The 25,889-nt window shown below is 37.9% G+C and overlaps 1 protein-coding gene and 1 non-coding gene across 5 annotated transcripts; one reads left to right on the forward strand and one right to left on the reverse strand.

Annotated features, from left to right (window-relative positions):
- LOC136262350 (tRNA (guanine-N(7)-)-methyltransferase non-catalytic subunit wdr4-like) lies at positions 1–24,628 on the forward strand. Of its 4 annotated transcripts, XM_066056590.1 has the most exons (9): positions 15,492–15,512; positions 15,789–16,924; positions 17,390–17,473; positions 18,070–18,137; positions 19,254–19,434; positions 19,721–19,787; positions 21,240–21,496; positions 21,753–21,830; positions 23,882–24,628. In XM_066056590.1, exons 2-7 carry the CDS (start codon positions 16,820–16,822, stop codon positions 21,353–21,355), a joined length of 621 nt encoding a protein of 206 aa, XP_065912662.1. In that variant the 5' UTR covers positions 15,492–15,512; positions 15,789–16,819; the 3' UTR covers positions 21,356–21,496; positions 21,753–21,830; positions 23,882–24,628. The 4 variants fall into 4 exon arrangements, with proteins under 4 accessions (XP_065912665.1, XP_065912664.1, XP_065912662.1 ...); XM_066056593.1 differs by lacking the exons at positions 19,254–19,434; positions 19,721–19,787; positions 21,240–21,496; positions 21,753–21,830; positions 23,882–24,628 and adding exons at positions 1–149; positions 13,465–13,611; positions 14,822–14,908 and having other exon boundaries at positions 15,443–15,512; positions 15,789–15,900; positions 16,864–16,924; XM_066056592.1 differs by lacking the exons at positions 19,254–19,434; positions 19,721–19,787; positions 21,240–21,496; positions 21,753–21,830; positions 23,882–24,628 and adding exons at positions 1–149; positions 13,465–13,611; positions 14,822–14,908 and having other exon boundaries at positions 15,443–15,512; positions 15,789–15,900; positions 16,864–16,924; positions 16,967–17,473; positions 18,070–18,130.
- Trnai-uau (transfer RNA isoleucine (anticodon UAU)) lies at positions 18,738–18,824 on the reverse strand. The gene is given in 2 exon segments: positions 18,738–18,773; positions 18,787–18,824. It is a non-coding gene; the product is annotated as a tRNA-Ile (tRNA).
- Positions 24,629–25,889: the final 1,261 nt, after the last annotated feature.

Genomic DNA, 25,889 nt, shown 5'->3' on the forward strand with positions numbered 1-25,889 from the left:
TCTTTAGAGGCGCTAATATTAAGGTCACACGTCTGCAAGTTGTACGTCTGTTAGGTATGAGATAGATCTGCTGAGATGAATTGCTGTCTACTGTCCGATTGGGTTGCTTTCACCACGGCTCAGTCCAATGTACTACTAATGAACAAAAGGTGGGCATGCTATATATGATTAAGTAGTCTCGCGTGCCAGACGGTTTGTGTGGGGGCGGCAAATAAACCGTCTGGTCACTGTTGCACCATAGATACTATAGTATATACTATAGATACTATAGATACTATAGTGGATAACCCAAAAGGCAAGACAGTAAATACAAAATAGGACTGTGTACTATTCCACTCCCAAGTAAGCCCAAGGTAGGACTGGTGAGGCTCAAATATATCCAGGTGGTGGTGTCCAGATTTTAGGTCAAACTTGAATAGGAAATCATTTTTGTTTAGCATTAGCATGGCAATCCTTAGGTCCTCGTACTTGAACTGGTCCTTACGTAAGTATTGGTTTAAATATCTAAGGTTGAGCACCAACCATAGTATCTATGGTTGCACACTTTCCGTGAACTCACTGGAATGCAATTAGATTACATCACGGCATTGTTTTGCGCCAAGAATGATGTAATAATCGTTCCAATCACCTCTGTGAGCAGACTAAGACTATAATTGTACTGGTATTGTCCTGGTGACGTATTCGAAACATTGCTGAACGTCTTCCTCTACAATTCCGCCGTTTCACAAATCCGTAGTGAACCATAATCGTTCTTATACCAACGCTTTTAAGAGCCCTGTACTAGGGAAACAAAGATAAAGAATTAGAATTTACTATCAAGAATTTACTTCCGCTTTACATCACCATTTACTTACTGATTTTAAAACTTAAGTTTGCATCTTTTTTTTTTTTTTTTTTTTTTTTGTAATAATTATTATGTAACATATTATCTAATCCAAAACAGCCAAGCTGTAAAAAAAGTGTGCGGCCCTCAGAAAGGCTATGGTGAAAAAAGATGTGAAATCCAAGGTGGCGGCCAAGAAATGGCTGTGTTGGTAGGTTAGTGGTAAAAATTTTAATAACGACAATTCAGGTGAATTTTTGTGAAGCGGCACAAAAATTCACCTGAATTGTCATTATTGGATTAGATTTCATTTCTTTTTGTATTTGTATACCCCAAAGCCGGCCTATGGCCAGCTTTGGGACTTTTTTAACCTATGTTTTTTTCTTTACTACAGGAAGAAGAAAAGATGAAGTAGATGTACTTTAAATATTTTATCAGCAAATGTACAAATTATATATACTGTATAATACATATGTGACCGGATTTGCGAAAAGGGGTCCAATTTGCCAACTTTGACAATTGATAACTTCAGATTGGAAAGAGCTATTGCCTTGATATTTGGGCAGTGGTGAGCACCACTATAGCTGAATACATGGTGAAATGTTCAGGTTAATATGTTACTTGAACACTGAGTTATGGTCTCCAACATTTACGGAATTGGATGTGTGTGGAAGACCCCTTTTCGCAAATCCGGTCACATATATTGATTACAGAAATCTCCATGGTGGTTTCTTTGTAACTGAACACTCTACAAGGTGACTTCTTCTAATTGCTCTCTCTACAGGGTGAATTGTTTGTAGCTGAACGATCTACAAGGTAACTTCTTCTAGCTGATCTCTCTACAGGGTGATGTGTTTGTAGCTGAATTTTGTATAGGTGATTTGTTTGCAGCTGAGCTCTTTACAGAATGGTTTCTTTGTAGCTGAACTCTCTAAAAGGTAACTTCTTCTAACTGATCTTTCTACAGGGCAATTTGTTTCTGGCAGAATTTTCTACAGGGTGATTTCTTTGCAGCTGAACTCTCTACATGGTGGTTTCTTTGTAGCTGAACTCTCTACAAGGTAATTTCTTCTAGCTGATCTCTCTACAGGGAGATTTGTTTGTAGCTGAACTATCTACAAGGTAACTTCTTATAGCTGATCTCTACAGGGTGATTTGTTCGTAGTTGAATTCTGTACAGGTGATTTGTTTGCAGCTGAGCTCTTTACAAAATGGTTTCTTTGTAGCTGAACTTTCTCCAAGGTAACTTCTTCTAACTGATCTTTCTACAGGGTGATTTGTTTGTAGCTGAACTATCTACAAGGTAATTTCTTCTAGCTGATCTCTCTACAGGGCAATTTGTTTGTAGCTGAATTCTGTACAAGTGATTTGTTTGCAGCTGAGCTCTTTACAGAATAGTTTCTTTGTAGCTGAACTCTCTACAGGGTGATTTGTTTGTAGCTGAAATCCCTACAAGGTAACTTCTTCTAGCTGATCTCTCTACAGGGTGATTTGTTTGTAGCTGAACTCTCTACAGGTGATTTGTTTGTAGCTGAACTCTACAAGGCGATACTTCTAGGTGATCTCTCTACAGGATTCCTTGTTTCTAACTGAACTCTCAACAGGGTGATCTGTTCATAGCTGAACTTTCTACTGGGTGATTTGTTTGCAGCTGAACTCTTTAAATGGTGGTTTCTTTGTAGCTGAACTCTCTACAATGTGACTTCTTCTAGCTGAACTCTCTACAAGGTGACTTGTTTCTAGCTGATCTCTCTACAGGGTGACTTGTTTCTAGCTGAACTCTCTACAGGTGATTTGTTTGTAGCTGAACTCTCTACATGGTGGTTTCGTTGTAGCTGAACTCTCTACAAGGTAACTTCTTCTAGCTGATCTTTTTCACTGCATATTTGTTTGTAGCTGAGTTCTCTACAGGGTGACTTGTTTCTAGCTGAACTCTCTACAGGTGATTTGTTTGCAGCTGAACTCTCTACATGGTGGTTTCTTTGTAGCTGAACTCTCTACAAGGTAACTTCTTCTAGCCGATCTTTCTACAAGGTGATTGAGTTTTTTGCAGCTGAACTCTTTACATGGTGGTTGCTTTGTAGCTGAACTCTCTAAAAGGTGACTTCTTCTAGCTGAACTCTCTACAGGATGATTTGTTTGCAGCTGGATTCTCTACGTGGTAGTTTCTTTGTAGCTGAACTCTCTACAATGTGACTTCTTCTAGCTGAACTCTCTACAGGGTGACTTGTTTTTAGCTGATCTCTCTACAGGGTGACTTGTTTCTAGCTGAACTCTCTACAGGTGATTTGTTTGCAGCTGAACTCTCTACATGGTGGTTTCTTTGTAGCTGAACTCTCTACAAGGTAACTTCTTCTAGCTGATCTTTCTACAAGGTGATTTGTTTGTAGCTGAATTCTCTACAGGGTGATTTATTTGCAGCTTAACTCTCTACAAGGTGACTTCTTCTAGCTGAACTCTCTACAGAGTGATTGATTTTTTTTGCAGCTGAACTCTCTACATGGTGGTTTCTTTGTAACTTAACTCTCTACAGGGTGATTTGTTTGTAGCTGAACTCTCTACAGGGTGATCTGTTCATAGCTGAACTCCCTATAAGGTAACTTCTTCTAGCTAATCTTTCTACAGGGCGATTTGTTTGTAGCTGAGTTCTCTACAGGGTGATTTGTTTGCAGCTGAACTCTACATGGTAGCTTCTTTGTAGCTCTACAATGTTACTTCTTCTAGCTGAACTCTCTACAAGGTGACTTGTTTCTAGCTGATCTCTCTACAGGGTGACTTGTTTCTAGCTGAACTCTCTACAGGTGATTTGTTTGCAGCTGAACTCTCTACATGATGGTTTCTTTGTAGCTGAACTCTCTACAAGGTGATTTCTTCTATAGCTGATCTTTCTACAGGGTGATTTGTTTGTAGTTAAACTCTCTACACGATAGATTCTTTGTAGCTGAACTCTCTACAAGGTGATTTCTTCTATAGCTGATCTTTCTACAGGGTGATTTGTTTGTACCTGAACTATCTACATGATGGTTTCTTTGTAGCTGAACTCTCTACAAGGTAACTTCTTCTAGCTGATCTCTCTACAGGACAATTTGTTTGTACCTGAACTCTCACATGATTGTTTCTTTGAAGCTGAACTCTCTACAAGGTGATTTCTTCTAGCTGATCTTTCTACAGGGTGATTTGTTTGTAGCAGAACTCTCTACAAGGAAACTTCTTCTAGCTGATCTCTCTACAGGGAGATTTGTTTGTAGCTGAACTCTCTATACATGATTTGTTTGCGGCTGAATTCTCTACATGATGGTTTCTTTGTAGCTGAACTCTCTACAAGGTAACTTCTTCTAGCTGATCTCTTTACAGGGTGAATTGTTTGTAGCAGAACGATCTACAAGGTAACTTCTTCTTACTTATCTCTCTACAGGGTGATTTGTTTGTAGCTGAACTTTTTACAAGGAAACCTCTTTTAACTGAGCTCTGTACAGGGTGAATTGTTTGTAGCTGAACTATCTACAAGGTAACTTCTTCTAGCTGATCTCTCTACAGGGTGATTTGTTTGTAGCTGAATTCTGTATAGGTGATTTGTTTGCAGCTGAGCTCTTTACAGAATGGTTTCTTTGTAGCTGAACTCTCTACAAGGTAACTTCTTCTAGCTGATGTATCTACAGGGTCACTAGTTTGTAGCTGAATTCTCTACATGGTGGTTTCTTTGTAACTGAAGTATCTACAAGGTGACATCTTCTAGCTGATCTTTCAACAGGGTGATTTGTTTGTATCTGAACTCTCTACAAGAAATCTTCCTCTAACTGATGTTTTAACAGGGTGAATTGTTTGTAGCTGAACTCTCTACAGTGTGATTTGTTTGTAGCTGATCTCTATACAGGTTACTTATTTCTAACTGATCTCTTGAATTCTGTTCAGGGTGACTGCTCTATTAGGATGACTGCTCTATTAGAGTATCTCGATCTCGCACTTGCTACACCAAGTTGGATTTCGTGTTATAACTCCGTGGCTTTAAGTCTGATTCTTCTACACCATTGAAGAGCCTTTCTAAGATGATAACTCCATCTGTACAGCGATTTTGAAAGCATTACCCCAAGCGGTTTTCCTGGTAGGCGTGGCAAGCATAATAATAATAATAATAATAAAATAAAAATATTAAATATTAGCTAATCTCGATTGCGTAATTGTTACACACTGTTGATTTTTTCGCTGTATCTTCCTGGTTTTTAGCTCGATTTCTTTCAAACCACAAAAGGTTTGAGGTTCAATAGTTAACCTATTCACCCACCGATTTTCAGCTTCTTCCCATACGCGGTTTACCCTGTAGGCGTGACAACATATTGGTGTTATTTTTCGTGCATAATCGCTCATAACTCTTTGTCTGTTTATGGTATTCCAGCCAAAGTTGGTACCGAGATGCGCCTTTATACCCCCCTTCTGTGTGCCAAATTTCAAGGCAATCGGATAACGCGTTCGAGTTTTATAGCAGTTTTTGTAAGTGTGCGACAAGAAAAAGAAAAATAAGAAGAAAAAAAACGAAGAAACTCAGCCAATTTTTGAAGTCGCATATCTCGGGAACGCGCGAAGCGATTTCGCTCAAATTTGGAATGTAGAGTGCTGCAGTTGGGGGGCATGTCCACAGCAAAAATCGTCTTGTTTCATCAAGGAAGCACAGAGCTACGGAGGTGCGAAAATTGCGTTTTCTTTCTTCCTGTCAATATACTCACGGGTGTTACGCGCCGGCTTCTTGGGCCACACGACACACTACCGTGTGTCTTGATACTATACATGTATATATGTATGTATGTATGTATGTATGTATGTATGTATGTATGTATGTATGTATGTATGTACGTAAGTGCTGCGTATGTATATTATGTATGTATGTACTGTGTATACTCCTCCTATATGGAAGAACGGCTATGCCGAATATAGGAGTTTAAAACCAAATTCAATTCAAATTCAAAGATCCTAAACCCATGGCGTTGTTAAATTTTTGAAAAAGTAATCTAGCCGAGATTCAGTTCTTTATTACACGAAGAGTTTGAATTATTAGTGTTTGTTTCGTCACAGAGTCCGCGAAGCGATCTGATTGGCTCTGCCAACATTCCGGCAGTGGTCCTGGAATGTGTGCAACAGTGACCAGACGGTTTATTTGCCGCCCCCACACAAACCGTCTGGCACGCGAGACTAATGATTAAGCAAGGTTGTCATCCCCTGGTGGGGGTGGGATTTATTTATTATTTTATTTGTTTTGCTGTGCAGAAGTCACACAAGATTATATAATACTAGCTGTAGTACCTGCCCTATCGTGCAGGGCAGTATGTACAATGACATGGAAATTAAATGAAATTACAGTTGGTAATATACTATTATAGATACTTTATAAAAGACTAAGGAAACAATGTGGTGTAAGGATTGCATGAATGCAATAATTGTGGAGAAGTGCACTCTTATTGGAATATTTTGTGACTTAAGTTGCTCAAATTCTACCATCAACCAAACATACCATGAATTACTGTAATCTGCACTACAACGATTCTGTTATGACAAAATATAACGGCTTTATAAAATATAACAGCATGGGCACAGAGTGGGGGCTAGCAAGAAATAATAATAAATGAAAACAAAAAAAATTGAGTCATCCAGCCCAAGACAGCTCATGGAAAAAACCTGCAAGCCTTTTCTTTTGTTTTGCTGCACAGGAAAAACCTTAAAATGCTCCACTCTGCTTTGTATGCATGTGTAGAAAGAGTTCAAATCATTGCTGCAAAGTCTATAAATAGCTCCCATTTTCACAACGTACCCCACGTTGTGAAGAACAGTCTGCCACGGGACCGTGTCATTTCACTGTGTAGCTGCAGTCATCTCTCCTCCAAGCAAACCATCCAGGATATGCATAAAGACAAAAGAATAGAAAAGATAAATAGTTTCACACATACATAAATATACAAAGCAACCATCTGATACATTTTTTTACCATAATACCTTCCTTACCACCATCCACAGGTGCTGATCCATAATATCACAAAGCAGCAGTAGCAGCAGACAAACCTAACTAAAGTGCATGTGTTTGCCTATCTAAAAACCTCACTATAGACTACATTACGTGTTTTGCAATCCCTTCTAACTAAAAGTGTCAATCTATCTGCTGAACCTACCCTAGATAGTGCCACATAAAGCATGCCGTGTGTGAAGCTTTCGTCCGTCAAATCTAATCCTACACCCTTAAAAGTTTGGCCCTGGCTTTTGTTAATGGTCATGGCAAAGCAAAGTGCAATTGGAAATTGAAGCCGTCTAAATTCAAAAGGCAAAACCGAGTTACTCGGAATGAGAGGAATGCGTGGTATTATAATATCGTGTCCTGCATATCTACCGTGAGAAATCTTGGCCTCTACTGTGTTAGCCGACAGTTTAGTAACTACACACCTAGTGTCATTAGTAACCCTTGGAGGATCTAGAGAGCGTAGAATAATAATAGGAGCGCCTACTTTTAAGTAAGAGAAGATGCTGAGGTAGTCCAGATACCTCTAAAGAGTTCAAGAATTCTGTTGGAAAGTGAACAGCCTGAGATTCATCAGGTATGGTGTCCAAGGACCTGTACTCACAACAGTCACCAGGTAACTGCTCCACCAGAGTCATGTTGATGGAATGAGTGGTCTTGTTAAGAGGAGCAAGAATGCAGCGTTCAGAAAGCCAAGTCACTAAAGTTAGAGAGCAAATCTGGATACACCCTGGAAACCAGTTCCTCCTTGCTATCCACAAAGGTTCCCATGGTGTCAGGTAGCTGGACAACATCAGGTAGAGTGTCAATAGGAAACTTCCCATCTCCAATGGCCAATAGTTCTTCAGCGAATTGTCCAGCTGCCACATCCCCACACAGGTGCACTCTCATGTTAGTGTGTAGTTGTTTAACCACCACACTGTCCCACAGATGAGATCGCTTGAGGCAAGCATCAACAATGTTACCTCTAGTGCCACCTTGAATGACAGGTAGAATCTGCCTGAAGTCACCACACAGTAGCATGCACTTGCCTCCCATTGGATTATCATTCCCTTTTGCCATTCTGTTGAGTAGAGCCAAGCCCGTGGTTTCCCAAAAATCATCTCCTTTGTGAGCATCTCTAACAATTTCTTCACTTTAAGCCTAAACACACGGGCCACTAAGTCTGGACGGTCCAGAGGCTCTTGACCTGGTAGTAGATTGTTCCTAATCTCTGGCCAATTAGGATTGGTGGTCATGGTGATAAAGAGGTCGGGGTGGCCATACTTCCTAACGTAGGTCATTGCATCCTGCTGACGCTCATGCATGTAGCGTGGTCCACCAGTAAATGACAACGGTAGGATCACCCTACAACCAACATTCCTGGGGTCACCATCCCCATCTACCTACCATTGCATCCCGCAAATCCTGGTAGCAATCAGCACGTAGTGCCTTTTGCTCACGCCTGAGAAACTGTAAGCGCTCAGTTTCAATCTTACAGTAGGCGTCAACCAGGAATTGCTGGAAAAGCCTTTTAGCCTTAAGCAATACAGGCACTTGCTGCCTGACCATGATGTGGTAGCGGTAATACACCATGGCTGTCAATTTCCTACCATTAGCCAATTTCAGGTTGATGTGCCATCCATCGGTGCCATAAGAAAAGAGTAAAGGATACTGTAAAGGATCATACCCCCTATGAAGTTCAGAAATGCGCTGCAAAGACCCATCCCTATAGTGCAAAACTATGTCCCTATTATTTACATTATCATTAGGCATTAGCACTCCTACCTCATCACACATCGGGCTATTGTACCTCCTAGCATGCTCTCCTACAGGCCGTTTGTTCTCATTAATCACTACCCTAATATTTGCTGGCTCATCATGCTGCTCAAATATTTCTTTAGCTACCTTAATAAGTTGAACATAGTGATTATCGTCATGCAAAAGCTCAGTAATACCCCTAACTATGTCAAGCCTTAACCCATCAACTATCCCACATCTTGTAGCTACTTCAGTTTGCTGGTTGTCGATAAAATAAATTTGGGAAAATTTAGGAGACTCACCTGTTGATGGAACTAAACTACCTATACGATGATAGACTTGACCCTGTACTCTAAAAGAAGGATTGAAGCCACCCATAGTTATCTCGTTACAGCCAAAGCTTGTCATTTGAAATGCACTATTATACTTACGTATGCTAGCTAGAAAATGTTTACCTGCTGTGTTTGTACCTTCATACAGGTGTCTCAAGAATGACTGGGGCTGTGGAAATGCCTCTAACTGGACATTACCCTTCAAGCAACAAAGGGATTCGGTCTCCTGGGGAAATTTTAATGCGCCGCAGTGTGTGCATTCTACACTAAGTGTGCCTACATCTGTAGTGTTGAAGAAGTTGTGTGGCTGATAGTTAAGCCCCCTAAAGCTTGGGTGTGTGCTTGCACGTATCTGTTGTCTGCGTGCTGTGTTAGCCTGCTGCTCCAGAGCTCTGTAGAGTGGATCGGCTCGAGCTTGTTGATGGGAAGCTGTATCTTGTTGTTGCTCCTCCCTCCTTGTTACTGGGTCTTCACGCGCAAGTCGACGGGCAGCTGTTTCACGCTGCTGTTCTTCTTCTCTGGTGGCCGGGTCCGCACGCGCAAGTCGACGGGCAGCTGCATCGTGGATCTTTCCTGTGATCTTCTTTCTTCGTCCTGGCGGGCCACACGATGGGCTTCTGCGTCACGTTGTCGTCGTCTCTGTTGTGAGTCCAGTTCACACCTAGCACTGGATGAGGTGGTAGCTCCAGTTGAAGCCTCCTGGCGGCGCAGTATTTGTCGTTCTGCTTCTTCCCGTCTCTTCTCTGGATCCAATCTTTGGTTCTGCTTGCGTCTCTTTGCTTGAAACGCACAAAAAGTAGACGATCGTTTTCGCTTAGGCGGCATGCTCGGGCATGCTTACACAGCACATCAAATGAATTTGAATTAGAAATATCACGTGTGTACAGTTGGCAAAAACACATGCAGTACAGTGCGAAAAAAGGTGTACTGAAAAGGTGCCCAAAACGAAAAAAAAGAATTAACACCAGCTGGACTCGAACCCACAACCTCGCGCACGTAAGACAGGCACCTAAACCATTAACCTATCTACTTCACCACATTGTTACAGCAATATTTTTGTCTTATAAAGACATGTACAAATGGACTGAGATAGGTGTTTACTTGCGGTTTGCATGCGGTTTGCATGCGGTTTGCATGCGGTTTATAGAAAGAATTCAAGCGAATTTTAGTCTACACACCTGCCTTCAACGGCCCCTAGACGACTAACGATAGCTCGCACGAACTTTTCGAAAGCGTCATTGTTGAGCTCAATAATCAGCGCTTCCATGATGCCAAAGACGCTTCCAAACGCGCAGCGGTTCGCAGAGTACAATGCGTGACATCAAATGGAATGCAGACAGACAGACAGACGGCTTTTCACTCTTATAATATAGAAAATAGATAAGAAATCTTTAGAGATATCAATGTGACCATTAATAATCTTGTACATCATTATGAGTTTAGCTCTGACTCTTCTCTGTTGTAGTGAAGGTAGAGCAATACAGAGAGTTTGTGATATTCTAAAGTCAATTCCCCAGTATTGGAGAAGCTTGTCAAATCACTACCATCCTAAATAGGGTGGGAATGAAACGTAGCATCAATAAATGTACAAATTTATGGAACGAGCTGGCTTAAATGCAGAGTACGGGGTTGCTTAAGCTTTTAAACAGTCCCATTGGTACAATTCTGTTCCAACAAAATTCAAAACTGCAGTACAGTATGGTAAGTTGGTACCACCTAGGTATTAGGGGAAACATAGCTTACAAGACTTCATATATTCAAGTCATGTGTTTTCAAGATTTTTAAAGCATTGCTAGGGATTTGGTTGGTTTATAAATGAAGGTTATGTACTGGTAAAGGTGTGAGGGAACATATGCAGTTGTTGTTTAAAAGGTTTGATACACAGGGCTATAAACTAAAGCAACAGTTTTGCCATGAGTGCACAGTGATAAAAAGGTTAGCTCAATGTCAGAAGCCTTTGTGGTGACTTTTCAAAAGAGACTCTAGGGTTATGAGTTGTACAAATGGAGTGTTTGTACCTTCAAGAGTGCTTTGTAGTACTCAATATGAAATGGGTGAAATATCCAAGTTAGAGAAAAACTCAACTACAATATATGTGTGCCTATTGAGGATTCACCTCAATACACCTGTACCCTGTAAATGTCATAATGATTGCATCAAATCAAATTTATTACTACTACTGTTATCTATGATATTTTGTATTTGTAAGTCATGAGACAAGATTTTGAGATAGATTTTAATAGAGCTGTGAATCCCTTAGTGAAACATTTAGCTGTATTGGTAGGCTTCTAGTGTGGTGGGGTGTAACTACCTGCTTGTGTTCAATTGTGACATTATCTGTTGCATTATTTCAGTGTCAGTGCTACTCTTCCTCCCTCCCTCCCTCCCTTGTATGGTTACGTTTGTACCAGTTATGCATGCACCTGGTAAGATTAGTTTAACAGATGAATAGATTTTGAGTATGAGTGTTTAAAACAGCTAAATGAATGTTAGTACAGTCATATTTGCAATATGATTAGGCCAAGATAGAAGTTTGTATTTTAGGATATCCTAATGCCCATTGAGTCTGAAGTATGATAGACCAGTTGGTAATCGTGTTACTGGTGACTACTTGGCAGATGTATCAGCATAAGGCTGCATGATAGCAGCTATGTATCTAAATACTCTAATAGAGCAGTCACATGATTACTTGGTGTGTCATTATGGTGTTCCTATCACTGCGCATGATTTCAGTGGCTCCCAAGTTCTAAGCTGCTTGACCTTAAACCTATGGTACAAAGGGGAAAAGGATGCGGGACCCACCTGGCATAATAATGAGGATAATAGGTGCCTGAAAGTATTGAGTATAATGTTAGCATAATAGGCAGAACATTTGTGCATTACCATAAATTCTGCTTAATCAAAATACTTATCACAGAAAAAGATCAATATACTCTAATAGAACAGTCAGAGAATAATCAGGTAGCTGACTGTTCTGTTAGAGTATATCAATCTTTTCTGTGACATGCATTTCGAAAAGCTGTGTTTCAGCAACTTACTTTTCCCCATGCAATGCAAATTTACTATGGGAACTGAGGTATAAATATTGAGAATAATTTGAACATAATAGGCAAAATTTGAGCAGTGCAGCATAACATAATAGGTAAAATAATGAGCATAATTGGCGAGCAGGTTCCTACTGATTGGTGTCTTGTATACAACTTAAATGATTGCACAATGATGCTACCAGGCGGTAATCATCTTGCGGCCAATTTTAAGAACATGTGTGTGTCGCATGCTTGTCACACACCACCTGGTAGTACTATCAAACATTCTGTACTTGTGTTATCAGAACAACTCCCCTCTATTGAAAATTATCAAGCATAGTTGTGACATAGATTGCTGTTGCTGTTATGGAGCATTCAGCGTCAACCTTAAACCCAACTAAATGACATCTACACTATCCAATGTAGATTTAGATAAAAATTCAACAGAAGAGAAACAAACCCCTTACACTACTGTTTTGAGGTTTATCATTTTTGGTAAATGTAATTTACTAATATTGGGACCACCACCACCAGCACACCCTTCAGTCCATAGTTGATGCATGTGTTCACTAACATGTATATGTGAATTTATGCACAACAGGCATCTGTTATCCATAACAAAGTTTTCTCTGGTGTCCATATAGGCTAACACATGTTGATGGTCAAACTACTCTAATAGAGAATACACTTTATAGTAATATAACATCAAACTACTCTAATTGAACAGTCTTTCTCTGAACATGGTTTAATGCTGTATGTACCAACCATGGATAAATTTTTCAATGTTGTATGGTCATTTTAATACTATCAATCCTAACATTTTCACTTTTGTAATAAAATGCATTAGAAAAGTTCTAACTGGGAGCCACTTTCTTTCTGGGATTTATAGATGTATTTTGTATAGTATAATAGTGCTGAGCAATATGACAATATTTTAGTTAAGCTGTGGTATCTGTTTGTGATATCGTCCAATTTTTTAACTACTGCAAATACCGTGAATTCTAAAACACAAATCTTTTAGTAGCTAAAATAACATATCCTGTGAAGAAGTCTACTTACAGCACAAATGAATGTACTGCAGTAAATATATTGCAGTTGACTTTCAACACAATTCTGTCGTTGACTGAAATTTTTAGGGTTATTTCTGTGTCTAAATCTAGTACTGTAGGTCTAAAATAGCATCAAACTAAAGTATGCAAATAATTTAGTCATACCGCAATATCAAGTTGACAATACCGTAGCGTCTATTATGATTAAATTACTTGGTAAAGGCAGAGCCTGTATACCAGAAGGCCTTATAAAGGCCTAAGATGTTTATATTAACTGCACTAAGTATGTTTGAAAAGTAGGAGAAAGAAGAAAAAATCCATGACTGGACCTGGGCAGCCTTGAACCTGCAGCCATCCAATTAATGTTCAAATGCTTACAGGAGTCTGCCAGGCGGTCAGGATATTTTCTTCTTACTATTTTGTACCATGTTGCAACAATAATTCAATATCATTTCATAACACGTGAATATTGAAACACATGTTTCTACCATTGTAGAAATGATGAGATGAAAATTCTGGAATGTGGGAACGACCATGTTGTGTGTATAAAATGTAGTCAGTCAAGAAAATTATTTGCTACTTGCTCTAACAGTAAAGTGTTAAAGATTTGGGATACATCAAGTTTCCAGTGCTGTGGTACAAGGTATGCTCATGTAGTACTGTATATATGTATTGTGTATTTGTGTTGAAGTGTGAAAGAAAAGATCATTCATTGTTGGTTACATATCTGGTTCTAGTTATGATTTAACACATTTTACTCTTTACTCTGCCACCACCTCTTGCCACTCATTTATCCCTTTATTTGCAATAGCCTGAACGATACGACAAAATCTGATCATGTAACCTTCCATTGTGATAGGATCCTGAAGGTCGTGTAATAAATGGTAATTTATTTGTTCCATCCTTTTTGTGTTGCTTTTCCAAGCTAGTGAGTCTTTAGAGACTAATAAGTTTGTGTCAGGGGAACAGCAATACAATCAGTAACTCACTGATGAAAGATCATCTGATCCAGTAAACTTGCTGGTTCCTAGCTTTGTCAACAATGATGTTGTCACATTGACTGGCTCAAATTTAAGTAGTTCCTTGCTCCTGGGAGATAGTGGGTTCCATTATTCTATGCTCAGCAGCAGGGGTGGAGTACAGTACTCCAAGGTGGGGAGTGTGGCTGTCAGTTAGGAAGCTTTTAAAATCAACTGTACAGTATCTTAGTGTACAGAAACATTCCAATACTATGGGGAGTCTGAAGGTATGCCCCCCACAGGAGAATTTTAAAATTTAAATGTTTTGCAATAAAATCTGAGAGCGTTTTCAGGAATTTGAGGCACTCAATGGAGACAAATTGTGTAAATTGCATAGCAGAACTTTTCTGTGGTATGTTCTATTAGAATAGTTAGGTGACTGCTCTATTAGAAATTTCGATCTGCACTCCCTATACTGGTTCACGTAGTATTTCATTCTTGCATAACCTTTAGCACAAATTCTACTAAGTGAGTTAGGTAAAATGAAGTACAATAGTTGCTTCTAGGCATTGGAAAAAGTGAGGCGAGGGGGGGGTGGCACTGCCCCTCCACTGTTCAAAGTGGGGGGGACAGTTGCCCTCCCCACTCCTCCAATTTCTCCGCCCCTGCTCAGCAGAGACATGAAAAATTGATTAGTATTATTATCAGGTGACCAATGAGAATCAAGAACCAAGTCCTGTTTCCTTTGATGTCCAACCATGTCATGTATATGTATGTGTGACCAATAGTGAGTGGACTGGTCTTCGTAAGGCTTAATAGTATCATATATGTAAATGGTCATTCTGACTGAGTGTGGTATATATATTAGTGTATCATGATAGTATAATATTACAGGGTGGTATCTAAAAGTGTCACAGCAATCTGTTTTACACAAGATGATTCCCTTATTTTGGTTGCAGATAAAACTGGAGATGTTCACAGGTACGTATCAATGATATACTTTTCTCTGTTAATGATAGAAGTGTGTGTCTGATTGTGTACCAAATGTCATGTTTAAAATGTGAAAACATTAAAACATTTATAGTAAAATTAACTTGGTGTGGAAAGGCTAGATACTAAATGTCACACTAAATGTTTTATGCCACAATTTTCCACTAAATTTTAAAGTAAATACTTAGGCTAATATCATAGTATAAATATTTCAAGTGGGACTATTTTCGAGGTTGAGCAATATTGTAATAAAAATTCCTAAACAATCCCAAATGTAATTTTCATATGGCGGTGTAAATGTTTCAAGGATAAAATTTTCACTGTTACCACCCAAAAGCCAAAAACTCAAAATTACAGAAATTTTCACACAGTACAAGGTGCAGTCGGGTAAAGTTTGGTGGTCACAGCTTTTTGATTAACAAAGAATTGGGTCTAATATCAACTTTGTAGATTTAATAGCAGTGAAAATTTTGACCCTTTAATATTTGTATCCATACTAACCATTGTTGTGTTATGTTGCTGCAGTTATTCCACTGATGACATAGGCAAGGAAGGTACATTTTTGCTCGGTTACTTATCCATGTTGTTAGATATGGTATGTTCTTATCTGTACTGTGTTGCTTGTCATGAAACGTTAATCTTACTTAATAACTGTATATCACAATGGAATTAATGTAATATCATAACCCACTAAAATGTGTGGAACATTATGAGCCACATTTGTACCAACAAATATACACATGTTATAAGGCTCCTACATTTTTTTTTTTAATTTGAAGTTTGTGATACCATTGAAAAATGCATACTTTAAAGAGTAAGGAATGCATGAATTTGACCTACATGTATCACATGTGTGTGTTGTTACTATTAGGTGATCACCATGGATCAGAAATATGTTATTACAGCTGATCGTGATGAGAAAATCAGGATCAGTCATTTTCTTAATGCTTATAACATTAAAGCAATTGTCTTGGACATACTGAGTGAGTTTGTGTGTTACAAAACTTTCATGTGACTTTCACACTTTTTGTGAAGTGCAGAAAATTGCAAAAGCTATCTTCATAAAGTTTCATGTATTGAGGGAAAGTTTCAAACAAATTTTTTTTTCGATTTAAAGTATTCCCATGAATGTAACATTAATAGATTCTAATGAAAGTTAAAGAGCACTGCTTGAGTATTTCAAGAAGATCTCTGTTTACCCGATTGGAATGGACCACTTGTACTGTCTTCATCTATTGACTTTTTCCTGGCTCACCACATTCACATACTTTGTTTCGTCTGTCACCAGTGTAGAGCAAGATAAATAGGGACCCGCCGATTATGCTCATACTTTTACCTATTATGCTATGCTGCACTGCTCAAAAATTCACCTATTATGCTTAAATTAATGCTCAATATTTACCTATTATGCTCGATTATGTTCAATGTTCATGCCTTAGTTCATATGCTTTGCTACTAGTTTAACACTGTATAGAAAGAAAAAAAATGAGCGGCTGGAACACAAATAATAAATTCTTGCTGCATGCCTGCATGTAAGAGACAAGATCGATATACTCTAATAGAACAGTCAGTTTGATGATTGTTCTATTAGAGTTACTGACTGCTCTATTAGAGTATATCGATCTTATTTTGCAATTGTCATTTTTCCAGCAAGAGTTTACACTATCGTACAAATATTTAATCTATTATGCTGGCATTATGCTCAATGCTTTTAGGTACCTATTATGCTCAAAATTATGCTAGCAAAATGGGCGGGTCCCTAAAGATAAATCTCTACATGACAGCTAATAATCCTCACACGCACCAAGCACCTTGTCTACATAAGTGGCTTGACACTCACAGCAGGCACTGCCATACTTTGCTCTACTGCAAAAGTTTAACCACCTTCACTGTGAAAGCTATATGGTACATATGTGCATCTGTTATATGTTTTCTCACACCTACAGCTTTATCAGTTGTTTACTACAATGTATCCATTATGAACATGTACTCATATCAGGATCTGGAGTGAGTGACACATTTGTTATATAAGTAATCATGTAGTCATAGGACTATACCTCAAAGTGTTCAATGCACAGAATATGATCACAAATAGTTACACCTTTGAGATGAATGTCAAACAATTTCATATCTGTATTGGAGTACAGTAGTAGCTGAACATTCTATAAGAGTATCTTCTGTTATGGTACAATGGAACTGTTAGATCTTTATATTGCAGACATTGGGACCTGCCATCCCTAGAAATTATGTATGGGACCACTGTTGATACCAATTAAAATCTTTATCGTTATTATGGAGGTTATTTCTATTGTGTCCAAAAGAAGTTCCACTGTATTGTTTGCTACAGCTATATGTACAACTTCAGTGATATGAACTATTCAGGTGCCTTTTAACTGAGGTACCACTACAAGTTGGATTTGCTGTTAGGCTATGTTATCAACTATGAGAGTGGATTATAAATTTCTTACTTAGGATGGCACCATAAAGACTTGGGATTTTGAACATGGGAGATTGCTACATACAGAATTCTTCTCATCACCAAGAACCATTGGTGTGGTAAGACAAGTAGATAATTGTAATTTGTATGATAATATACATGCAAACAAAATGTAATGAAGAAATTAACTTGAGGTCAGAAATGCCTAGCTAGGGCTTAGATTTGATATGAGGAGTACTGAACCCCTCGGTATTATTTCCCAATTTGGAGAAGGTAGTGCATACTGTTGTTGTTCCTGGCAACAACACACTGGTGTGGTGTACTGGCTTGTTGGGTCACATAACATACTAAATGTATTTCTTTTCCTTCAAGGTGTGCATTACATGGCAACAAAGAATTCCTTTCTGAAGATGGTTAAGAAAAAAGTGAACAATATTAAAACGTTACCACAGAAATCCCATTTGTGTATTCACTGCAACCACCAGCTTGCCAGCTAGCCAGCTACATGTATTCGTAAAACCTTCTCTTAGCGTTATTATTAATAGTGATCAAATAAACAACTCTTTATAAGTTCTATTATTTGACCTCTTCCTTCTGGCTCAGAAGAGAATAAACCACACAATGATTTCGTCTATACACTTACCTCTTGCACTATGTCACTTGCTACAGTGCTTTAACTATTTTCAGTGTACGTATGACAATGTTTTTCATACAGAAACCAAATCCTGTGTCATGTGTTGCTGGTCTCTCGACAAAGCCTTTCATTGCTGTTGCCATAGAAAGGTACGTACATGTATGTATTGTACCTTGTTGTCAATGTTGGGCATGTTCACATCTCAGTTCCAAAGTAATTTGTAGTATACATATATACACACCTTGTTGTTGTATTCTGTGTCATGGTAGTCAAGGAAATGATTTGTTATCCTTGCTGGTTTTTTGTTCAAGTTTCTGTACAACTGGAAATATTAATGAAAGGAAAATTTGTCAAATTCGCAGCTTTGACGAATTAAAATTTGATGAAAAGCAAGAAATCCACTGAAATTTGAATGAATTAAAATTTGACGAATGTAATGGATTCATCAAATTTGTCTTTCGTCAAAATTTCCTGTCGTATGGTAGTTGATTTTCACATGATTTGTATCATATGTCTAAAGCCATTTTGTTACTAGCATGCATGTATCTCTTTATTTACAAATTTTACTATGCAGTGCACATTATCCATGCTCTAAATATTTAGTATTAAAATAATACACCTGTATGATGGGAATTTACAAACAAAGCTTGTGCAAAAAGCAATGAATAAATTACATTCCATTGGGAGGGAGGCTTGAATAAAAAAGTGTAACTGTTAAAGTCTTGATAAAATAAAACAAAAAAAATCACTTCCCCAGGGGAGGCTCGAACTCCCGACCTTCACATGTCTGATACTGTCTATAAGTACGACATGCTAACCAACTGCGCCACTGGGGAGTGTTATGTGAGTGCTGCTATGTAATTGTATTGTACTTTCTAACTAACAATGAGGAATAGACTATAAGAGTAAAGGAATGTAGGCCAACTTTGAACAGGTACCAGTACTAGTTCCAGACTGCTGATCCCACAGCTGCTACTAATGCTGTACCCTAACAACTTTGTGCGAAGGTTGAGTATGTTACAACTCACACACAAAAAAACTGAATCATGTGATGTTTGTGATCTCTTTTTGTAAAGTATCTATGATAGTGTTAGTGCTTCCCTACTTACTGGTTGAGATAGCAACTGTAGATTTATACATGTACACCTTATCAGATAAATGATGACACAATATTTCGCTGGTTACTAAACTCACGACTTATAATTTTTGTGTTATTTTGCAGTAGGTAGTCTTCAGTATTACAGTGTTAAATGTTATTATTTTAGTGATCCAAATGTTACTGTATACGAGATCCGATCAGATGGAATACTAACAACTAATTATTCTGTGACACTTGAAGCAAGTCCTTTCAGCGTTTGTTTTGATAATTCTTCTTGTCTTTGGATGTGTCAAGCTGATGAAGTAAACCATCTTGTTTGTTTTGATTGGATTGAGGATAGTACCTCAGTAAGTACAGTCAGTTAGTTATATACATACAATGATAACACTATAAATCTTGAGTCTCATACTGTCCTGTTGACTTTAAATATTGTGACCATATGTTGGCATAGCATTTAAACAATACAGTAATACATTCTCTGTCACATGTAAATTCTTACCTATTATGGTTTTGGGCCATAACAAGATAGACCACTTAATTAACAGTTATACCAACACAGGAGTAATGTATCATTGTGCTGAGCTCAGTGTATCTTCATATGTGAGTAGATTTATTATGTGTGTTTATTTGTAGTGGAGAAGGATCACTAATAATGATAACAATACTTTAAAGAAATGCAATGAATGGTACAAAAGTCAAGGTACGTAATTTCCATTATTTGTTATATATATACTGTGTACTATTGTTGTGACTAACTGGTGCCCTTTAGACAACCATAACTCAAACAAGAACAATGCTACAAGTTTTAAACAATGTACAGAATGCATGCATTGTAGATAGGCCTCCGTATAATATGCCACAGCATAGTAGGCTGGAGTGCTAATGCAGCCTAATATTACGTGGATATTTCAAACTATGGAGCTTAATTTCATGAAAATACATCAATACTGCAGTACCTTATAGAGCAGTCAGTAGAAACTGCAATAGAGCACTCAAATGCATTGTAGTGATACTCTATAACAGAACAGTCACTTTGTAGTGAAATACTTTATTAGAGCATTCACTGATTAAAATGTTCCAAGATAATGTTGCTAACCTAGGAACATAATGTAAGCATAATGGGAACACTGGTGAGCATATTAGGTGAAAATTTTGGGAAAGTGCTGAAAGCATTTTGGACAAAATTTTGAGCATATTTGACTCAGGCCTAATTGTAGATTTTCTCTGGTTGTACAAAGGTGTTGGTTTGTAGGAGCACATCATTAGCTTCATATGTCAGGTGATTATTGTACAGAAGAGGTTGGTCACACATCATTAAACATTCTGTGATCTCAAAGTTTAATACTTCACAGTATCAATATAAAGTATTCTATTATACAAATAAATTACAATTCCCAGAGTCCTTCTTTCAACACTTTGTGTGACTTTCATAGCTAAGAAACAAACACTACAATACACATACTTCTTGTGAATGTGAGACAAAAGGACTTCATAATAATGATACCAATTGTATGTCAATTACACGTAGCAGAGAGGTATGATGAGTAACCTCATCTGTTCCCTGTATTCACACACATGTAGACAGAAACATGTTAATTTGCACATTTATAGACCAACATGTCTAGCACCATCCTTCCCTTTGATACAGCATATATCTATAATGGCACAATGTGGAGTCTATGAAATTTATAAACTCGAAGGCCCTGGCTGTAGCGCATGAGCAAAGCGAGGGCGCCACTAAGGGAATGAGGGTTTATAAATTTCATAGACTCCACATTGTGCCTGTATAACTGCTTTAGACTCTACACTTAGATTACTTACCTTGTCCATGGCTGTTTCTGCTGTAGGCTCAGCAAAAACGGGTGGTTTTCTTGAGATAATACTAGCGCCATGGCAACTATGTGTCCTCACATGACAAAATAATCTCGCTTGGTAAATCACTACACGTGAACAACGCATAGCGATTGGACTAACCTAGATTTTGAGTATATGTTATATTGTGCCTAAAGGCGTGGAGTATATTAGAAAACAAGGTGGAGTATATGAGATTTATTACCCACCCAAAACAGCCTAAATAGAGTCTAAGAGTTTTGTAACAAACAATTGTAGGATAATTTTTTTTAGTGTAGTATCAATTCATTTTTTTCCCTAGGTGCATATTGTAAGGAGAGAAAGTTTTCTGTGTTACGTAAACAAGAAATAGACAATGTCTCAACTTATATGAAGGTGAAAGAAGAGAGAATAGCTGCAACTGAAAAACAATACTGAATTTTGTTTTAATGCAGTTCAGAATGTTGTGATAATTGTATGTATAATATTAATTCTTGAAGTCTCTATACTCCACTAAGAGACCCCAAGGGAGATGCTTTTGCTAGCAGGTATTATAATCCAAGTTGAGGGAGTCAACAGGTAATACGATAAATGCATATGTATGCAACATTTTCATGTGTTAAATATATCAATATTAAAATGTTCGAAGCATAAGAATCTGCATACCTAAAAGTCCAATTAAGCGTGCATGTGTGTAGCTCCAAGAATACAATGGAGTTATTCAGATGACTACAGGATTCTTACAACAGTATATTCTCCAGAGCCCTTGACTGGAGTAGTAACAAGTGATTTCTTGTCATCAAAGTTAATATTGTCGTGTACATCACTGTTATAGGGTTGATGAATGAATGACATACCATTATCTACTGGATGATGCTTCACACCCGTATATAGACTCCTGCTGTATTAAAAAGTAACCATGATGATATAGATGATAATTATTGTATTAACAACAGAATGAATTTTACAGCATATATTATCCAAGTAAATCACTGCATGAATTAACACAAGTATAAGGAAAAATTGGGAAAATTTAAGTTTGATTAGGGATCATAGAAAAAAAGTAGGGAAACAAGGGAGGTTGCCTACACCTGCAGATATACTAGTGGACATTTAATTCCTAATTCAGTCATGGGTATAGATTGAAGTAGGGATTAAATGTCCACTAGCATATCTGCAGGTGTAGGTGACCTCCCTTGTTTCCCTACTTTTGTTTCTATGATCCCTAATCAAATTTAAAATTCCTAATTTTCCTTGTACTTGTTTGTTTACTTTCTAGTAACATTATTATGACTGGTGAACTGTCCATGCTGCATCAAAAGAAAGAAGAGCTCCACAGTTATTGTTATCATCTGGACACGCCCAGTTATAAATTATTGACTCGAAAGCGAGTGGCCATTATGTTTTGCTTTCAACTATGCTCGATCAGCCCATTATGCAGCACTACAAATGAAGGAGAAGCCCTTCTCCAATCAACCCTGTCACCATGAAAGATACAGACGATTCATGCACCTGAATTATCAATTACTGACTTGGAAGTGGCCTCACTCTCAGCTATGTTCAGCCCATTTCACAGCATTACAAACAGTAGGAGAAGTGCCTCTGCAGTCATTATGGAAAATATGGACAATTACTGTTTACAAACGAAGGGAAGCCATTGCATTACCGTAAATCGACACCTTGGGAAAAACGTAAGTACATGATACGTGCATTGTACATATTGCGGTATGTCAAAAAGCATGTCTCCGGACAAAGCAATGTCAAACGGTGAAAATATCAAGCCTTAGCATTATTGAGTTACACTTGTCTGAAGGAATTAATCAGTCAGTCAGTCAGTAGAAAATTGCACTAAATAATAATTTTTTTAAAATTTTGTAGCAACTTTTTGGAAATGTTTCATGTCATACTGAAGGCACTTTTGGGTTTGGTTATACCTAACCAACACTGCCAAGGCACCATGAAGGTATTGTGAAGTTGGTTGTAGGGTGATATTTTTGGCCAGAAAACCCCAAACCTTCATGATCCTTAATATACAGTACTACTGTCTGTATGATAACTGTCTGCAATATGACTGTACATACATGCAGGTCAATTTGTGCTGTATGGGTATGGTACTATATTTAACCCAAAAATAAAATTCAAATAATACCTGCATGCAGTAATATTATTCAACAGTGCGGCACAAGTACAGTAGCTAAAGCTCAGCTTTAGAGAAAATAAAACATGACAATGAGAGTGAGGTTGACAGACTAATATAGCACAAGGTACATCTTGAGACAACACCTAGTGATGTATGTGTGATGTGGTTTAATATATGAATGCGGAACTGCAGTTAAGGAGACTTCTGCTCAAAACCAGCCTAGAAGTCTCAGGACTATACAATGACTTCACTTTTCAAGACTGCACTCGTACAGTGCCTCAGCCCATTACAATACATACAGTGAAGATAATAGCTGCCTACTTGTGTTTCCTGTAGGCATAACATCCAACTATGAAAATCACCAGTCCCACGACAATTGATACCAATACTGGTATCTGTATCAGTACATTATATGATGCCATCAGTGTGGGCACAAAGGACTAACTTTTGTCCTTTGTTGCATCTCATTCCTATCTGCTTACGATACAGAGCCATTGATTTACGGGTTGTCTGTCATTGGCTTCATGTGTTCTCTATCATGTCAGAATATATGGAGAATTGTCTGTAATTTTATATCACACCTTCAACAGTTGAAGCATATCGGTAGATTGATTACAGGTGACCTTCACGTATTGTTCTCCATATTTAAGGATGGCACCATTGATGCAGTGTATAGAAAAGTTATAAAATGCGTGAAAGAAATAGGAATTTTACTAACTGGAGTATAGTGTCCTTCAGGTGATGATCACTTGTTTAAGCAGACTTTATTGTACTGATCCCTACTAGCTTACACTGTCATGTATATGTCTATACAATACCTGCAGGATACTACATACTTTGTATGGAAAAGAAAATAGAAATGAAAAGAAAACATTGTTCTACTGAATCAGATGTGAATAAGAGTCACACCATTACAGAACCAGTTAAGACACTTCATCCTGTAGTACATGTAGAAGACTGCATGAGAAACAATTTAGTTGTTGAAAAGTCAGTTTCTGAATTACCACTTTCTAAGACACAAAAACTAGATCATGTGCAGAATTCTTGTGATGAAAACCGACGTGACTCATCATCATCACCACCGCCAGCTGTAGCGGATTATGAATCAGAACAGTGTAAAGGTGTGGTAGACAATAGTAGTGATCAGGTAGATCATGAGTTAGAAGATGAAGTACCTATTAAGGTGTCTTCAGCTCAAGATAAAGAAATAAGAAGAATAGCAAGATTGAAACAACTGGAGAGGATGAAAGCAATTGAAGCTGCAACATCTAGACAACAGAGATATAACAAAAGAGTAAACAGTGTAAACCCTGTGAAAGTTTCATCGAAGAAAGTGAAGTGGAAAAAAGATTTAAGTGTCTATCACATTTATAGTGAGGATTCAAGTTAGGTGTACCTTATAAATCATTCTTTTACCCTTTATATTATGTTGAATATTTATAATTTTTGATCTGTATAATATATCATAAATTATCTGTTTCTGTAAGGCATTGTTGGATATGTAGCTTTCGGTGTAACTACACGTGTACATTACTTGACATGTATATGTTTGACCCAAAGTGATTATTACTTCGTTCCACAAAAGAATATTAGCTATAGTATGGGTAAAGGAGTACTTAAGAGGCTAAATTTTATTTTTATGTACTCTTGGCTATAGCAATATTTATAAAGTTTTATTTAGTCATTGATGGTGGTGTCCATGGCGTATGTCAACAAGAGCATTGGCCTGGTAATCAAAAGGCACATTCAATGCCTGGTTATGCCAATTTATTGTTGGAGTTTCTCCAGTGTATCCAGCTGTATATTTGACAAAACCAGGCTTCCGCACACATCCAATTCTTTAATTTGAACGTGACAACTCAGTATGCTATTGACCTACAATTTTGACACAATGCTATGTAGCGTGCTAGCCTTCATTGTGTCCCTCCCTGATGGCAAATGCAACATGTGAGCTGGGTCATGTGATCACTACGAGTACTTGAGTACCAATTTTACTACCTGAGATCCTTAACAAGTACTTGGGTATTTGCAGTATTTGTTTCAGCCCAAAAATGAACAATATACTCAACCAAATCAGCTACTCTCTTATAACATTCTTTGTTGGTATATCATTGCATTTTGCAATAACAGGTCCAAATTTGAAACTGATAGCATACTCCTACATTGAGTTATGGTCCTATAAATTCATAATCTGGATGTGTGTGGAAGCCTGGTTTTGTCAAATCCGGTCACATATATAATGGGGATCTGGTCAACTGGGGAAGCAGCCCACCCAGTTGTAACATCAATAGGTACCTAGTGTTTACTGAGGAAGCAAATGTCCAACTGTAGTTGTCTCACTTAACGTCACTGCAAAACTTCAGGTTCTGTGACCGGCCTCTCTTTATTGTGACACCCAGACAGTCCTCCTGCATGAGGATTTGCCTGCACAATACTCAGGTGCCTGAGTGGTGCACAGGCATCACAGTGCTGGTGTTGGGCAGCAATAGCTGTACACTGTGTTTTGTACAGCTGTTGTAGGCTTTGCCTGTGTGTACATGTGTGTGTGTGTTACCCAGTTCACAAAGTTGCATGTTTTGTTTTGAAGAAATCAGGATGGCCAACAACTGGTCAGCTAGTTGCAATTTACAATTGATGTAAGCACACTATGACTATATAGTAGGGTTTATCACAGTGAAAGGTACAAAATAATTATTCCACATTTCTTGAAGTATAATGGCTAGAAAAAGCATAAAATAATTATAAATTATTGCTATATAGAATGAATGATAAGTATGGCTTTTGGTAGTTAAATTTTGCAGTAATACCTTGACTGCCTGCTTAGCCTCTTTA

Source organism: Dysidea avara, chromosome 7 (assembly GCF_963678975.1).
Source record: "Dysidea avara chromosome 7, odDysAvar1.4, whole genome shotgun sequence".
NCBI classification, from domain to species: domain Eukaryota; kingdom Metazoa; phylum Porifera; class Demospongiae; order Dictyoceratida; family Dysideidae; genus Dysidea; species Dysidea avara.